This window comes from Solanum stenotomum, chromosome 8 (assembly GCF_019186545.1).
Source record: "Solanum stenotomum isolate F172 chromosome 8, ASM1918654v1, whole genome shotgun sequence".
Taxonomy (NCBI): Eukaryota; Viridiplantae; Streptophyta; class Magnoliopsida; order Solanales; family Solanaceae; genus Solanum; species Solanum stenotomum.
In genome coordinates, this window is record NC_064289.1 from 40,686,434 (window position 1) to 40,706,270 (window position 19,837).

Consider the following 19,837-nt stretch of genomic DNA (forward strand, 5'->3'; position numbering starts at 1 on the left):
ACCTTTAAAGTTCCCACTTAAAATTTCACCTCCTTCACGACTTACCTCGCCCATTTTCTCCTCTTGGATCACCAAGGGCACTAGGAAACTCGCCAAGTGCACCCTTGGCTCGCCAAATTTTCCAGTGAGCTCCCAAATTGGACAGTCCACTAAGAGATCAAGAGGGGTCAAAGGGCGACAAGCCAAGCTGGTTGGTGAGCTTGGACTTAGCTTGCCCTTTGGTCCAACATCTTGGCCAAATGAGGCAGCCACTAGGCGAGCATAAGAGCACAAGGGCGACTCGCCCAACCGTGATCAAGTCCTCCCATTGCCAAAACAACCCCTCTAAGAACAAGGTTTCTTTTACTCAAACTTTCTAGCTTAGGCCCTAGCTTGCACCCTAGGCTTCTCCCTTACTCAAGTTCGGTCTAAAACAATCTAGACATTAACTTAAGGTTACACTAACCCACACAATGAGGATGTTGTTCATCCTATCATTTTCCGAGTCATTACATTATCCCCCACTTAGGAACATTCATCCTCGAATGACACTTAAAACACATTAAGGAAATAACGACTTGAGACTAGCAGCCCAACAATCATAACACATCAATATAATGCACAAACCATAGGAGGAAACATCAACTCCACATAAAAAGGCTCAATGCAAACAAGAAGGTAGGAACTACATCTACAAACTCATTTTGCACCAAAACTTCAACATTTCTCATTTCATTGGAGGAACTTCCTTCTCCAAATCACATCATGCTCATCACAACATCAATAAGCACATTTAAGAAATTTTCTCATAAAAGCACATTATGCAACTTCTTCATAAAAACACATTTAGGCATGTTCAACATTTAACCTCATGAAGCATATGGACAACTCTCATCAAATGCACATCAACATGAGGAACATAAAATATGAAAACTCATTTTCTTATTTAAACAAGACTTAGGTTTAGGATTCACTCTCTTGAGCTGAACCCATGTCAACCCAATGCCCACTAACCATTAATCAATAAGCTTAGTTTTAAAACCTCTCTCCCGAGCAAGCCAAAAATATAAGGGTAGAACTGCATTTGCAACTACAATTCTTAAATTAATCTCACCCATGCAGGGTGTAATGAGGTTTGGAAAGAAAGGGAAACTTAGTCCCCGTTTTGTAGGCCTATATTAAATTATGAGGTGTGTTGGTAAGGTTGCATATGAGCTTGAATTGCCAAATGAGTTAGCATCAGAGCATCTGGTTTTCCATGTCTCTATGTTAAAAAAGTGTGTTGGAGATTCGACATCCATAATTCTCCTAGAAAGGTAAGAAGTTAAAGAGAACGTTTCTTATGAAGAAGTTTCAGTTGAGATCTTAGACCGACAAGTTAAGAGATTGAGGAACAAAGAGGCTGCCTCCGTGAAGGTGTTATGGAGACATCACCTAGTTGAGGGTGCTACTTGGGAGGCCAAGGCCGTTATGATGTACCGATATAGTCATCTTTTTCCTGCTATTCAAGCTTGAGGTAATGAATTCCTCTTGATTTGTCTATGTTTGAAGTTATGTGAGTTTTATGTGTTTCCATGATTTTCTTAAATTTGTGTGTTCATGAAAAAGCTTAAGTTGTGAAAGAAAATTGCTTTTGTGAACTATTTTCCTCATGTTGTTGAGTATTGAGTATAAGTTACTTATAGAATTCATGAGATGAGTTGTAGAACATGCCTTGACTTGGAGTCAAGATCCCCTCCTTGAAATTGTGCTTTTTGAGATTGAATTGCATGTGAGCTCCATGAGATTGTGTAGAGCATTGTTTTGAGTTGGAGATAATAGTTCCTCATTGAACATGAGAAATCTTAAGATTTCATGCATATTGGCTTGTTAGATGTAGTTCCTACTTTGTTATGGTTCATTGAGTATGTTTTACTTGGAGATGAAGTTCCTCCTCGATTTTGTGCATTTAGATGAGTGATTTGATGTTTCAAGCACACAAATCCAATTCTAGGTGTAAACAATCGTAAATTAGTATAAAACCCAACTAGATGAGTTGGGGTCGAATCCCACAAGGAGCGGTACGTGTCTTAAATTCAATTAGGAAGTATAAATGTGGTCAAATCAGCCATAGGAATAGAAATTATCAATTAAAGACATAATGAAGTAAAAGGGGTGATAGGATGTCAAATGGGGGTTTTTGGTGTTGATTATCAACTAAAAGCAATCACAAATATTTTAACAATAATGAGACGGATTCTTGGGATGTGATCGATTATAGGGAAATATAGACATATAGGTAATTGCAACTATTAGTAAATAGCTAGATATTAGTGAGTAGGCTAGACTATAAGGGAGGTAATTATCTCTCGAACAATTACCCCGAATCAGGTGACTTCTTTCGAACATCAACAAGCATGAAAATTAAGAGTAGCCCACACCTTAATACATTCACTCTCTCGAGCTAAATGTGTGGGATTGGGTTTAGGATTTACTCTCTCGAGCTAAACCAAGATCAACCCAATACCCAAACCATTAATAAAAAACCTTAGTTCAAAAACCTATCTCGAGCAAGCCAAGAACACAAACATAGAACTGCATTTGCAACTACCATTATTAAATAAACCACAATTAATGATTAAAATCAGTTTAAATAGCATTTAGGGTGTGTTTGGTAAGAACATTTTCTAGAAAATATTCTCCAATTTTCTCATGTTTGGTTGGGTTAAATGTTTTCGAAAATATTTTTCAAAATCAACTCATTTTCCTCAAATTTAAGGAAAATGACTTTCCTTCAAAACTTAAGGAAAACATTTTCCAAAACTCCCTTCCCTCAATCTATAATTTTTTTGTTGAAAAAATCAATTTATTTTGTCCCTATCCTCAAACCAGCCCCCAACCACCCACCCACCCCCCCCTCCCCGCAAAAGCTCGTTTTAAAAAAATGTTTTCAACTTCAATTTTTTTACACCCTCACCCCTTATCCCAGCCCCCTACCACAACCCCCCCCCAAAAAAAAATATATTAAAAGTTTTTTTCACCCCGATCCTCGACCCCACCCCCCACCCCTCTCGGCCAGCCCCCCATCTCCCAAAAAAATTGAGTTGTTTTTAAAAAATATTTTCAACTTCAAAATTATATTTTTTCACCCTACCCTCGCCACCCCCCACCCCCCCACCACCCACCCCCGAAAAAAATATTTTAACTTTATTTTTAAAAAATATTTTCAACTTCAAAATTTCATTTTTTCACCACTACCCTTGACCACCTCACCCCCCACCCACCTACCCCACCTACCAGCCGCCCACCCCTCAAAAAAAATTCAAGTTTATATTTAAAAAATATTTTCAACTTCATATTTTTATTTTTTCACCACTACCCTCGACCTCCCCCCCTCCTTCCCACCAGCTCCCCCCACTCCACCCCCACCGCCACCACCAAAAAAAATTAAGTTTGTTTTTTAAAAATATTTTCAATTTCAAAAATTAATTTCTACTCTAGTAAAAATAAAAGATATTTCTCAAAAACGTTTTTCATCCATAAATCAAACAATAAAAATCTTTTTCGGAAAATATTTTCTACTCACTAACCAAACATGAGAAAATAAGTAAAAAATCTACTTGTTTTCCAAGAAATATTTTTCTAGGAAAATATTTTTCATGGAAAACTATTTCCTTCATACCAAACACGCCCTTAAACTAACAATTAGCAATACCCATAAGCTAAATCAGCCCATAATCACATGATCACAGCCCAAGAATTGGGATTTTAGCTAAATATTATAAAAAAGTAAAAATAGTTATCAAATTGATTATCCATCAACAAGGTAAAAGTGATTTCGTCCTTACAATGCTCCAATTTGATGAATCTCAAAGACAATTCTAAATTCTCAAAAGTGAATTTCTTCAATCCATCAAAGCTAAGGAAAACTCTAGAGAAAACTGTAAAAATTATCCAAACACTCAAAAAGATTGTTCAAACAATACTAAACTAAATGTTCAAAAAAGTATTTATAGTCGTCAAAAATGTGCTATGAATAGGCATTCAGTGAAGTAAGTCGGGCTCGCCGATCCACTAGGTGAGCCACCCTTTGATCTCTTTCATATTCTTTTCACCTTGTCATTCAGCATCCTTGAGTTTTATAACTTTGGGCGATCTATCACTGCATCGCAGAACTACTCGGCGATGCATTGACTGCTCCTTCTAGTCGCTGATTTGGTTTCTTCCCTCAGGGCTGGCACATTGGAAATTTAGGCGGTGGAACCTGCCATTCAACGAATCGCCAAACGCGGCGATCACGAGGCTCGCTTTTCCTCAATTAATGAATTTATTTTGTTCCTTTTTGCACGTTAGTGTCCTTGATTTGTTCCTCAATCCATGTACCTGAAAATTAAGAATTTTTCATTAGTTTATAGCATAAATCAAGCATTTGAGGACACAAAATGTATATAAACAAAGCCCCAAATGAGTCCAAATCTCAGACTCATCAACACCTCCAACCTAAACTTTTGCTTTTCCTCAAGTAAAACTCAAGTTCAACAATTCAAAAAGGATATCTCAAACAGTGCTACTAAAGGCTCAACATGAATGTACACAACAAGACTCAATTACTCATGCAATCATCAATTGTGCACTCAAAGATTCAAGTTGTGACTAACCATTACCAAAGATGCTCAAGTTCACAATATTCTCTTCAAATGCAAGCTCAAGCTCAACAAAGGTACTCAAATTCCCTCACAACAAAAATGACTCCCTATTACACAAAGTTTTTCAACAATTTAAAGTTCTGGAATAACATACGACTCTCTCACTCACAAAGATGAACACATGCATGACTTCACCCATAGGTTTGCCCTTATTTTCCAATCAGCATTTGTTTTAGCTCACTCAAGATAACAAAGGTCTTTTCAAGGCTTGTAATGGGGCTGAGTGTAAAGGTATGGTCATTTAGGCTCAGTGGCTGCTACCCTCATTAAATCTGGTCTGAACATCACCTTCTTCCTTTTCTTCAACATTTGAATCATGCTCATTATTCAACTTCCAATGGATTACCGGACACCCCATTTCTTTTGCAACTTTCACCACTTTATTTCACAACTTTTTCATTCTTTTTATTTCGCTTTCTTCTTTTCTTTCTCTTGTTTTTTACGTGGAGGGGTTTCATCTTTTTCATGACCATGGCTCAAAGGGGAATTTTTCACACTTCTTGATATACCTTCTCTTTTCACCACACCCCCAACTTAGGCTTTTGGCCTAAGTTGGCTATTCAAGCAAAGCACACTTTATGAGAGTTATGGGTGCATGGATAAAGAGGAGTCACAATTGTTCAAATTTCTTCCAAAAAAATGATAAGGCTCAAAGGGTTCAAGCAAGGTTCACAGATCACACAAGGTTGACCACAAAAAGAGGTATATTGTAAATTATTTCACTCATCAAAATCGTTTCCTAAGATAATTTCAAGAGCTTGGATCACTTAGTCAACCGGACCTACGGGGCAAATTCTAGGTGTCACGACACAATGTTCAAGGTAAGCTCATCAAACAAGAAATTGGCACCAATATCAAACGAGACTCATTCGAGCTAGTGTTCAATGTTCATCACAAAAGACTACATTCGATAACTGGCTAGTCACAATGAGATGCAAAAATTCCACATATTGTCTATGCAACTGCATTTGGCCTCATCGTAGTCGTACGTTCATTTCGCTCGATTAAGAGCAGTATTTAAGTCATCGGTATTGATCAGAACAGATACTGAAATTTGCACAAGAACAACCACAATCACACATAAAAGAGGTGGCAATTTTTTTTCAAAAGTTGGTAAAAAACCATTTCTATTCAAAACATGGAGCCACAAGATCAAATATCCACAACATAGAATCAAACATAGTTTAAAACACAAAGCCAATATATATATATACAAAATACAATCACAAGAGGTAGGTATGGAAATACCTCACCCCACCTACAAAAGAAAAGTAGTTGTCCTCAAATGCAACTAAAATAACCAAAAGTCAATGAAAACAACAGAGAGGGAGGTAAAGAATAATCTTTTCTACTCAGTCACTCCGTCTATCGGGGCATCAATGGCTGGTGTCACACTCTGATCTTGGGCATCAGTGCCTGAGGTAACAACATTGGCTCCACTAGAGCTTGCCATGGACAATTTTGTCAGTGATGTTTGATAACTGACTACACTATCGTCTCCTCTAAATTAGGCAAGTCCTTATAGATGGTCGCCTCCTGAGCCTCAAGCTGCTCCTCATCCGTCTTTGGCTCTAACTCGACACCAGCCACATCATCCATAGGCTCATCTCTGGTGGTAGCCAGAGGCACAACAGAACTGGTCGGGACACCTTGAGCCTCAGTTGAATCAAACAGTAAAGTGAAGTCTGTGGACTGATAGTCCACATCCTTCTTCAAATCAGAAACCTTGGCTTTCAAAGCCATCACCTCGAAAGTAACCCCTTTGCCTCTCTCACATATCTCTACACTCGTTGTGAGAGCATCAATCGGCATCCATAAGGGTGTCAACGTAGCTGAAATATCCCACTCAATCATCCATGGCACCCTGGCCTCTAGCCTGGAAGCCCGCACATCAGCAGAATGGGCTAGGTGCCCTATCTTGAAAAGCATGGCCTGAGTGATCTTAATAGGCTGGGAAGCAGCAGCAGAACCTCAAGATTGGGAAGGAGTGGTAGTAGATGTACCTGAAGGCCCGGAGGTCGGAGTAGGCAATGGTGCCTCTGCAGGTATGAACTTAACATCAACCTCAAGGGATGTATCCACCAGAGCTGCTCTTCTCCTATCCGCCTCATCCCGTGTGTACTCGGCCTCTATACCTCAAATATCGGTGGAGGATATGGGTGTGAACTCAATGTGCCTCTTCTCATCACGAGGAACTCCAGCCCACCGACATAACTCTGTGATCAGCACTGGGAAAGGAAGGGAACTTTGGTCCTGTTTAGCCATCATGGCCATCTCCTGCTCTATGATCATCCCCAAGTTTAGCCTCTTCCTGTCTATGATTGACCCGAGAAAAGCTGCCTTTGGGTGGCAGAGGATGGACTCATTCTGTGAATGCATGATTGAGCTCCTAATGAACCCGAACCAATACCGAGCAACGATGTTCAAGTCAATCTTCTCAATAGGAGCTCCTGCCTCAATCCACCTCAAGGTGGTTTCAGAAATGAGGGGAGTTAGCCAGCCCTTTAGGTCATCTAGGGTTTGTGTTGTAGTCATGCCCTCATACTCATGCTTAAATCATGTAGCTCTATCAAGTACAACATTGATATCATCGCTACTGCATCCCACTATTCTCCCCCGTACCACTACAGATGCCACTGGTTTGAAGGTGTTGGCCTTTTTCTTTCCCTGAGGCACTAAATCACCATATGAGGTGTAGAACTCTCTGACCTATGCAGGGATATATGGGCTTTGGAGCCTGGTGAACATGTCGAATCTGTCGAACCGAAGAGTGTCCCACACAAAAGAGTACGTCTCACCACCCCATCTGTGGACAATCACTTTTCCTCTAGAATTGTCCTCAATCCTTCGGATTATAATCTGTTGATTTGCCAGGGAGGAGGACCCTAAACTAGTGGTGTAGGAACCAATATATGTGTCGGAGCTGGCAGGGTTTTAGCAGTATGAAGGTTAGACTTCGGGATCCTAGATGGATCTTGACGAACTTGGGCACGGATCTCAGCTCGCAGTTTGTAGTGGCTGGTCATCCTCAAGCTCGGAGAATGAGGCCAAAGAATGGAAATGATCCCCATCATTGCCGGAGTTGTGCTTCGGTCTCTTCGCTACGGGCGTTTTTCCCTTACCCTTGCCTCCCTTCGGAGGTGTTTTCTTTCCCTTTTTAGAAGGAACATTTACTACTTCATTACTTATGATGCCTCGTGCTCGTTTGCGAAGCAACATTCCACTTTTGTTCCATTTGTTCCTAGCCATATCTGCAAAACACATCGGAAAAAGATAGAAATGATTCAAGAAAAATCTCAAAAAGTAGTTGCAGAAAGACTCACCAAACCAATCAGCGAGTCGCCGAGTCACTTTGGTGAGTTAGATGGGGCTTGCCGAAAGGACTGGCCTAAAAATTTTCTTGAAAAATGGCAAGTCGGCGATGTGCAGGTCCCTTCGGCGAATCGCCGACACCAATCGGCGAGCTCAAACTAACCCACCGAATTTCACAGCATGTTTTTACGGGTTAGTGGCGCAGAAAGGGTGATCAAGGGACCTTTTGGCGAGCTCAGGCTTCCCATCGAAAGTTACCGACTCGAACTCAGCCAAATCACGAAATTAAAGATGATCAAGGGGGACGTTGTCGAACCACCAAATGGTTCGGCGAGCTCGACTTAGCTTGGCAAACTGCCCAACATGCAAAATTTAAACTATGATTCCCAAATTCAAGCCCGCATCCCCCGAAATCAAAATCAAACTAACACTTATTCAATTAAGCCTAGACTCAATCGACCCATGCCTCCGGGGTACTCAGACTTCCCCTGGTTTGACCAAAATTGACCATTTGATGACTTTTGCCCTTAAGAATGACGTCAAATGCACCATCATTGGGCAAAGTACGTCATTTAGAGCAATTGGGGGTTACTCAGACTTCACCCAACTAGACCCAACAAAATGTTACCGCAACCCAACAATTTATGATCAATTTTAACACACAAAACTCGGGAAATCAACCCTTTAAGCAATTTTGGCACATTTTCAAAACTAAGACGGGCAAATTAGCATATCAACTACAATTTGAACATAGCACCATCACACAACAACAAGATTTTACCAACTGCACTCGAGTTCAACTACTAATGAAGAGTTCAGGGCTTGAAAAACCAACCTTTTAGCCGAATAAAGAACTTGAAATGTTAGGCGGCAATGTAATCCAAATCTGAGCATGAGATCAAGACCAAAAGCAACAAAATATGTGAAAATATGTGGATCATACAGTGTGGGTGAAAGTGTACGAGGCTAAAATGAGGGAATATGAAAGATTTTGAAAGTTTAAACCATTTGGCCTTTTAAAACTTTTCAGTTCGCGGCCCATTCGGTGGTATTAATCGACCACACCAAACCACTAAGTGATCCGCCCGAGTGGTGACTTACCTCGCCAAGTTTTACAGGACCTCCAGTTAATTTGGGGGTCCAAACGGTGGACAAAATCAGGCTCCCCGACCTGTTCGACGAGTTGCCGATTCGTCCACAGGTCCGTCGAGTTTTACAGACTCCCACCTGCTATTTTTGTTAGTCCAACGGTAGTCCAAGTTTGGCTCGCCAACCTCTTAGGTGAGTCATCGACTGGACTCTTGGCTCGCTGACTTGCATTTCTCAAACACATTCCACCTTTCAACCTGCACAATCAACACCCATTATTCTAAAAACAAACACAAATCATTAAAAACTTGGGTTGTCTCCCAAGAAGTGCCTTAGTTAATGTCATGGCACGACACATGTACCAATTCAAGTTTCATTCTTGGGATTTGTCATAGTGTCACTAGGCAACCCCCCTTGTTGTCTTGGGTTAAGATGCGAAGAAACTTGACCCATTTGGGTTTCCAACTTCTTGAAAGAGACGGAATAAGAAGTCACAGTCTGGTTGAGAGTCCATACATCTTTCTTCATTTCCTTCAAAACTTTACCGGACCCTTCAACCTTGTTGAGGATGCGTGAGAGTATATCCTCAGTCCGGCCACCCTTAGAATCTTTGGGCTTTTAATGCTCATAGGGAGAAACATACCTATCCTTCTCCCCTTCTCCCTTTCTCTTTCCTTCCAAGTGGAGTTACAATCACGCCAATATCTATCACGGTCTTTTCGGCCCTCATCTCTATTCCAACCTTGGTTTCGACCATGTCTTGGGTAGTTAGCACGATAACCTGGTCCTTGGTTGGCTAAGAAGTTCACTTTCCCATTCTACAACGCTTCAAAATGGGCTTCATCGGGGTTCACTCCACCAACAACCACACCATTTACACTCTTTGTACCAACACCCATGACATTTTTAGGTAAGATGTCTATCTGGGTCATCATCTTTGCCATGTTTTGGTCTCTCTCTTGATATTTTTTTATCTGATCCTTTGTCATTCGGATGTTGAGAGGAGAGACTTGGTCTTCACAAGTATACCACGCCCTGTTAATCTTCGTCATGCAGTCGAGGAGTTTTAAAGCTACTTAATAGGGTTGTTGCATTATACCTCCAGGAATGAGTTGGTCAGCAATTCATTTGTTCACCGAGTCAAGACTTCTATAAAAGTATTTCAGCAGCAATTTGTTAGGAAATCCGTGAGTTGGGCAATTACACCAATAGCTTCTTGAACCTCGGCCATATCTCCTGGATTGGCTCACCCTCCAAGCGCTTGAAACTTTGGATATTATCCCAAAGAGTCACCATCTTCGTATGAGGGAAAAATCACACTTGGAATGCATTAATAAGCTCTTCCCACGAAGTGATGGAATCTCTTGTCAACTTTGACAACTATTTACTTGCTTCGCCCATTAGAGAAAATGGCAACAACCTCAACCACACCAATTTTTGTGATATGTTCTTGAAGGAGAACGGTCTAAGATATCAACAAAATTTCTAATATGCTCATGGGGATCCTCATGAGCCAGACCTCCGAAAAACCCTTCAGTTAAAGGAGCTGAAGCATGGTGATTGTAATGTGGAACACAACGCTCCCTTCAACTGGAGGTGAACAAATGGCCCCAACACCACCCATTTCGACTGGATTCATTGATGTTTGGGTCATTGACATCATTGAGGTTCCCTATATCATATTGGTAGCTGACTTGGCTACCATTGCTACCATTTACGCTCATTTCCTCTGTTTAACAAGCAACACAAAAAACCATAAACAAAAATAAGTTGATTCAACTAATACTAAAAAGAGCACAATTGAACTTCACCAAAAGAATTTCAAACAACACCACTCCCGGCACCGGCACCATTTTGATTTGACATTTCAAGCACACCACATCCAATTCTAGGCATAAACGATCGTTAATCAGTAAAAAACCCAACTAAATGAGTTGAAGTCGAATCTCACATGGAGCGGTACGTGTCTTAAATTCAATCAAGAAGTATAAATGTGATCAAATCAGGCATAGGAATAGAAATTATCAATTAAAGACATATTCAAGTAAAAGGGGTGTCACGAATGTCAAATGGGGGTTTTTGATTTTGATTATCAACTAATAGCAATCACAAACACTAAGAGTAAACAATAATTAGACGGATTCTTGGGATGTGTTCAATTATAGGCAAATATGGACTTATGGATAACTGCAACTATTAGTAAATAGCTAGATATTAGTGAGTAGGCTAGACTATAAGGGAGGTAATTTTCTCTCGAACAATTACCCGAATCAGGTGATTTCTTTCAAACATCAACAAGCATGAAAATTAAGAGCATCCCACACCTTAATCCATTCACTCTCTCTCGCTAAATGTGTGGGATTGTGTTTAGGATTTACTCTTTTGAGCTAAACCCAGATCAACCCAATACCCCCAAACCATTAATCAAAAACCTTAGTTCTAAAACCTCTCTCTCGAGCAAGCCAAGAACATAAACATAGAACTACATTTGCAACTACAATTCTAAAATTAACCCTGGAGACAGATGGCCAATGCAAATTGGCGATGGATTGGAGCAAAGGACGTATCGCCGACCTATTGGGTGAGGTCCGACTTATTTCGCCCAATGGCTTTTCAGGACAAAAATTGGGCAGCTATAAATTGGAATTTTAAAATGAAATTAAAAAAAAGTTCCCAGTTCCCCTTGAGAGTTTTGATCCCCAAGTTTGAGAGTTAGAGTTTTCTCTTAGTTTTTGAGTTCCCATTATAGACTTTGAGGATTTCTTAGTTAACTTTGAGGATTTGCAAGTGGATTTTTGAATTTATTAAATTTGGACCATTGTAAAGACTTGAGAACCTTTACCTAGATCATGGCTAATGTATTTGGTAATCATTTTTCTCTTTTTATGATGTGTAATTAAAATCCCAATTCTTGGGGTGTGATCATATGTTTATTTGTATAATTATACTATGGGTATTGTTGTTTAATGATGAAATTGCTTTTTTAATGTGGGTTTGATCATTAGGTGTGTTTTAATCTATGGATTGTAGTTGCAAATGCAATTCTAGCATAGAGTTCTTTGCTTGCTTGAGAGAGAAGTTTTGAAACCAAAAGTTTTGATTAATAATTGTAGGTATTGGGTTGTTATGGGTTTAACTCGAGAGAGTGAATCCTAAACTCAATCCTACCTATCTAGCTCGAGAGACTGGATACATTAAGGTTGTGGGTTGTTTATCTTGTCAAGCATGTCGAGATTCGAAAGAACTTGCCTGAAACGTAATAGTTGTTCGCAAGAAAACTATTGAACATATACCTTAGCCTATCCAAAATGATTCAGAAAATTATTGTTAAATTTCAATTACCCATATAGCTTAATTAACTAATAATCGATCACATTCCAAGAATTTCTCGTAATATTGTTGTTTCCCTTGTTTTCGTACTTGTTTTAGCTGTTAATTGCAAATCAAAACCCCCCATTTGACATTCGTTGTCACCACCTTTTACTTTTTTGTATGTTTTCAACAATTTCAATTCCTATAACCGCTTAGATCACTTTATAACTTCATAATTGTATTTAAACATGTACCGCTCTATGTGGGTTCGACCCCAACTCTTTGTTGGGTTTTATACTAGTTAACGATCATCTACACCTAGAATCGGATGAGGTGTATTTGAGACATTAATCAGCATATATAGAGCATATTGAAAATGACTGAGTAAAACTTGTACTATGTGGAAGTTAAAAACAGTGGATATCTAAAACAGGGAAAAACCCAACTAGTCTAAATATATAAGATATATTAATAAGAGTTTAGTGATGACTGAAATAACATTTAACAACACGAGCTGAATCTAATATTAAGGCTAAAAATCTAATTAAATATGTACATTTAGGAGGAACAGAAATACTAATAAAAGCATATTTTAGAGAAGGAATAGATACACCCATAGAAATATACTTAGCAGATGATAGAATTATACAACCCATAGAAAAAAGTATAATAAGTGCAGTAAAAGGTAACCTCATATACCAAAAATTTAAATTTATAATAAGTGTTAACTACTCAGTAGCAATAAATGACAGAAACATAGATAAATCACTAGTATTATATTGGAAAATGCCAGGGATAGAACTAGCCCCAGGAAGTAAAATATTTACAGCTAGATGTAAAAACTTATATGTTTTAACAACAAAACATAAAATAACAGCAAAAAATAAAATAAATAAAATAAAAATAGAAAATCCTTTTGAAAGAATAGTTATAGTCATAGATAATAATGGTTATAGTTATAATGAAATTGATATAGAAGAAGATTTAGAAATAGTAAAAGAAAGATTAACCACATCAAAAAAATAAACTATGAAATACCCCAAATATCATCAAAAATGAGTACCTCAAGAAGAATAGATAAAACTCCACAAAAATCAATAGGAGAAGAAATAAAACCATATCATTACTACATAAGGGGAGTAATGGAATAACGAAAATATCTAATATTATACAGGACAAGAAGAAAACTATATTACAAGAAAATTAATAACAGAAGATGAAATAATAACTACTGAACAATTTTGCCCTGAACTACCAAAGGCATTAATAAACACCGAAGAAACTATAGAAAAGGAAATAATCATTGGAGGAGTACCAATAGTAATAAAGTTTAAAATATATCAAGGATATAAAAATATCACTTTAGGAATAAAATGGTTAGAACAAGTAAAACCATATAATCTAGAAGACAAACAGTTAACAATAAATTATGAAAATAAAAGAGTAATAATTAAAAGAACTTTAGTATGATAAAAATATGAAAATATATATACTTGCAAAAATAATAATAGAGCGATATTACAACAGATATTATACACCAATGATAGATACAGGAGCAGAATCTAATATATGTAAATACAATTGTTTACCAGAAGATAAATGGGAAAAATTAAAAACATCGATAGTAGTAACAAGATTTAATAATGAAGGAAGCATGATCACATATAAAACAAAAAATATAAAAATACAAATATGGGATAAGATATTAACTATAGAAGAAATGTATAACTTCGAACTTACAACAAAAGATATGCTATTAGAAATGTCAGTTTTAGAAAAATTATACCCACATATAATAACAAAAACACACTGGTGGTTCACAACACCATGCAAACAAAAAATAGGAGCAAAAAGAGTAAATAATAAAAAACAGAAAACAACAGAATGGATAAAAGGTAGTGAGAAAATTACACAAATATTAGAAAATATAAAAGAAGAAGACCCTAAAATAGAACTAATTATATTCTCTTTAGATAAATTAAAAATAATCCAAGATAAGTTAGAATTATTATATAGTGAAGATCCTTTACAAGGATGGGAAAAACATAAAACAAAAGTAAAAATTGAGCTAATTGATAATAATAGCATAATAACCCAAAAATCATTAAAATATAATTTTAATGATTTAACAGAATGTAAGATTCATATAAATGAATTATTAGAAAAAGGGTACATACAAGAAACTAATGGTAAACATACAAGCCCAACATTTATAATAAATAAACATAGTGAACAAAAAAGAGAAAAAAGTAGAATGGTTATTGATTATAGAAATTTAAATGCAAAAACTAAAACATATAATTACCCAATACCGAATAAAATATTAAAGATAAGACAAATACAAGGATATAATTACTTTAGTAAATTTGACTGCAAATCAGGATTTTACCACTTCAAGTTAGAAGAAGAATCTAAAAACTTGCAGCATTTACAGTACCACAAGGATTTTATGAATGGAATGTATTACCATTTGGATATAAAAATGCACCAGGTAGATATCAACACTTTATGGATAACTATTTTAAACAACTAGAAAATTGTATAGTATATATTGATGATATATTACTATATTCCAAAACACAGGATGAACATATAAGGTTATTAGAAAAATTTATACATATCATAGAATTTTCAGGCATAAGCCTAAGTAAAAATAAAGCAGACATAATGAAAAAGCAAATAGAATTCTTAGGAATACAGATAGATAAAAATGGAATAAAAATGCAAGCACATATAGTACAAAAAATAATTAACTCAAATGAACAACTAGATACAAAAAAGAAATTACAATCATTACTAGGATTAGTGAATCAAGTAAGAGAATACATACCAAAATTAGCAGAGAATCTAAAACCATTACAACAAAAGTTAAAGAAAGATATAGAATACCAGTTTGATAAAAAAGACCAAACACAAATACAAAAAATAAAACTATTATGTAACAACCTACCTAAACTATATTTTTCGGATGAAAACAAAAAATTTACTTATATAGTAGAATCAGACGCCAGTGAAAAAAGTTATGGAGGAGTCTTAAAATACAGGTACGAAAAAGAAAAATAGAACACCATTGTAGATATTATTCAAGAACATTTACTAATAAAGAAATAAGATGGGAAATAAATAGGAAAGAATTATATTCAGTGTATAAATGTTTACTATCATTTGAACCATATATTGTATATAACAAATTTATTATAAGGACAGATAACACACAAGTAAAATGGTGGCTAATAAGAAACATACAAGATTCAGTAACTACAAAAGAAATGAGAAGATTGGTATTAAATATATTAAATTTTACATTCACTATTGAAGTATTAAAAACTGACAAGAATGTTATTGCAGATTACTTATCAAGATAAAGCTACTCAAACTGAGAAAGAAAATACAATCGAAGAGATACTCAAAGCCATTACTACACTTTGTATCAAAGTGGACAGTATGGACAATGAGATACAAAAGCTAAAGACTAATGAAGATAATCTGAAGTCTAAAGCTAGTACAAGTCAGCAGCATGACTATAAAAATGCGGAGCTAAGTCGATCGGAAGACTTTAAAAATCCAGAGTTAAGAGGTGACGATGGGAAACACCTAAAAACCCATAATGTTTGTTTAAATACAGCTACAGGTACAAGGAAACCAGTTATTGAAAAACAACGAAATGCAAATTTAAATCAGTTATTTGAAAGACCATTTACACAAAAAGCCAAAAACCCATTAACCATAGAACCACAAACTTTAACGTATGCAGATAGTCTACAACATGAGAAAAAGGTATATAACCATATTACAAGGACATACATCGAAAATATATACAAAATACAGAGCTACCTAAACCTCAATCCCAGATCTACCACTACAAAAAATCCAAACCAAGACTACATTACCCAAAAATTACAAGGATACAACAAGCTAATCGCACAACCAAAAACCAATGCTAACCTAGTTAAAACATGTTATAATTATGGATTAATAAGTACTGCATATACCTACGACGGAGAAGAACTAAGCGATATACCAGAATTATACAAAACATTTATTATATATAAAAGAGTAACCAAAGGGAATTTATTCTATGTAAAATTCTATACGGCAACAGCAGAGATATTACATGAGGTGATAAAACCTCCGATTCAAGTTGTAAAGATAGGCCTGACCAAAGATATGATAATACCGAAAGATATTGGAGAACAACCAGAATTACTGAAAATTGAGATACCCAATTTTTATGCCAATAAAAGAATAATTGGTATATCAACTATATACAAGAATTAGCCAACAATTATTTAAATGGAAATGTTATATGGAGCTATTATTCGAGAGACCAATTAATGATTTATGCCAACTCAAGGGAGCTAAGGAAATCAGATATGGATGAAGTCCAGAAATGGATTTTATCATTATTAAAACCAGAAGAAAGACCTACGACAAGAGCACTAAAGACAGGATTTATTTCATCAGAACTATTAACCAAATATTGCAAACTAGTTGGACAAAAATACCCTGATCATCTATGTTCAAACTGTAATGGAGAAGACAACGTGATTTCTGATGTCCAACTGGAATGATCAAATAAGATAGAGACGGAAGAAGATAAGAAGAAGAAGACAAAAAGATAAAAAGAAGATAGACACATGAAATAAAATGTGCTTTATTAAGTAAAGAAAGTCGTAGATAAAGGAAAAGACAAAAAGATAAGATAAAAAGAAGAAGACAAAGAAGATAAGAAGAAGAAGACAAAAAGATAAAAAGAAGATAGACACATGCGCATTATTATGTTAAGAAAGTCGTAAAGTGTACAGTAGACATGTAAAAAAGTCGTAAAGAGCACAGTAGGCGCATTATTATAGAGAATAATATAAGATTAGAATTGTCTATATAAAGGAATGTACATGTAACATAATAGGTAAGCCTTCAATAAACGAAGCAAGCCTTCATAAAAAACACTCTCAAATACTTAAGATATTCATACTTAATAAATAATGGAACAACCTTCAGATATCATAGATAAGCAAGAGGCAAAGGTATATTGTTCAACAAATATGCAGAACTAATTTCATATATTCCCGAATATCATATATATGATTGAATAAATTTATGTTAGTTATTATGTATTAAAATTATTTGAATCATGATTTCTAGTTTATTAGCACACTGGAAACAGGGAGAAAACTTCTATACTATGTCATCCTAATGTTGAAACCGGTAGGCAAGGAAAGCCGTTTTGGGGAGTAAACAAGGTTGAGGCACTGATAAGAAGGAAGTATCTGCTAAAGTGCGGTGCTAGTAGTGACAGGAGAACATAATAAACAGATAATCTAGTTCATAATGATCTAATATGAATTTAATCAATTATGAATATGATAGGAAGGAATAATTGAAAATTAAAAACCTGCATAACAATGAACATGACTACATACATGCTTGATGAAATGATAAAAAACTATGAAAATTTAATCTTATATATACTTAAAGGTATAGAGATAATTGAATCAAGAAGAATCATATGGGAAAAAATATTTTATTGATGACGAATCAGAAGATATATTACACCAACAATGGTATGAAATAGACCTACATGATCTAGACCTCGAGAGAATAGAATTATATGACTTAGAAATAGATTCAGATTAAAATGAACTACGAATATTTACAATATTGGACAGAAGATATGGAAAATATAAAACTGCTAGAACAATTAATGGAGTATAATTTAAATATGTACCTAAGAACCCAAGATATGTTATATCTAGAGTACATCATAAATAATATTAAAGAAATAACAAGATTAAAACTTATAGCAAAAGAATATTATAATAAAATCCTTACTGAAAATTAATATAAGAAGGATGAAGTCCGCACCTACAAAAAATGGTATCAGAGCTATGGATGAAGAGAAATATAAGAATCATACTAGCAGAAAGTTAAGAAAAATAAAAAGAAAATTAAACAAATTATATCCAGAATATAAACAACTCAATATCATAAAAATTGATAACGACAAATTAGATCAATTAATAGATAATATATCTAAAATAGAATATAAATATATTCAATATTTAAAGCTACAATGAATAACGAGAATAATGAATATAGACAAAAACTTACTGAAATAATTATAGCAAAAATACAAGAATTGAGACATAGGCAAAATGGACTTAACAGTAATATATTTGCAGGAATTTGTAAAAAATCAATAGTAGCACAAAGAAAAATTATTTTATACCTACAGATACAAATAGAAAACTTAGAATATAAACTACAACAGTATTTATAAATGAATAAAGAAGAATACGCAATAGATGAAAAAATATATGAAAACTATGAAGGATTAAAAATAAAGATAATATTTTCTAATCTAGGAAGAAGATATAAGAAAGTAGGTGACAATCTAAGTTTAATGTTAGAAAAAGAAACAGTAAAACTAGAAGATAATTTAGCTGCTATGATAAGAATAACAAAAGAAAATGAAGAAATAGATAGAAAAACGAAGATTGAAAAAATAAAACAACAAGCAAAAAAGGAAGTACAACAATTAGAAAAAGTAAAAAATACTAAAATAATAAAACTAGAAAAAGAGCTGGCAATATTGAAAGAAATATATGAAATTAAACAAAAAGAAAAAGAACAAAAAACAAAATTAGCAAATAAGATAAATAGATTTAAAGAAAAATTACAATTAGAAGAAGAACTATAAGAAAAAGAAGAAAATAACCAAGATAATCTACCTGAAATAAGAATTGATGAAATAAACGACGATGATCTAGATGAACAGCATTCAGAAACAAGCGAAACATATACGGAACTTTTAGCAAACATGGATAATACAAAGAATATAGAAGTAAATACAGGAGACGTAGACATAGATGAAAAACCTAGTACATCAGGAATAAAAAACCCAAAAAATTTAAAATATTATAATGCAAACTATGAACAATATGATAAACAAAAAACTATATGGGATAAAAGATTGAATAAAAAATGGACACCTAAACCAATAACTGAACAACATAATTTTTTAGATTTAGACTGTGTAGCAGATATAAATAAAACAATCCAATTATGGATGGAATATATATCAAAATAATTAATAGATAACAAAATAGGAATGACAGAAACACCAGGATATATAGAAAGAACACTTATAGGAACAGTAAAATTATGGCTACAAAATTTATCAGAGGAAAGTTTAAAAACTTTAAGAAATAATAAAAAATTTGATGGTGAATTAGCTACTACAACTATGGAAATATTATATAAATACAAAGTAGTTATAAGAAATGAATTTAGTAGTATGACAACAGAAGTAGAAGAACAAAATAAATAAAAAATCATAAATCGGAATCTAATGACAAAATTAACAATATGTAATATGTGTTATATAGATGAATATACATGCGCATTTAGAGAATACTATTATAAAGGAACATATAGCACAGAAGAAAGCAAAGAAATAA

At 35.0% G+C, this 19,837-nt stretch overlaps 1 protein-coding gene across 1 annotated transcript; it reads right to left on the minus strand.

Annotated features, from left to right (window-relative positions):
* Positions 1-6,149: 6,149 nt before the first annotated feature.
* Positions 6,150-6,775, minus strand: LOC125873791 (uncharacterized). Its single transcript, XM_049554644.1, has 2 exons — positions 6,668-6,775; positions 6,150-6,614 (listed from the first exon to the last, which is right to left on the minus strand). The coding sequence occupies exons 1-2, from the start codon at positions 6,773-6,775 to the stop codon at positions 6,150-6,152; spliced, it is 573 nt and encodes a 190-aa protein (XP_049410601.1).
* Between the last annotated feature and the right edge of the window lie 13,062 nt (positions 6,776-19,837).

Coding starts and splice junctions, on each gene's coding strand:
- LOC125873791 (XM_049554644.1), bottom strand. CDS start 6,775: ATGAGGCGGATAGGAGAAGAGCAGCTCTGGTGGATACATCCCTTGAGG. Junction 6,615..6,667: donor TCCGACCTCCGGGCCTTCAG/GTACATCTACTA, acceptor GCTGCTTCCCAG/CCTATTAAGATCACTCAGGC.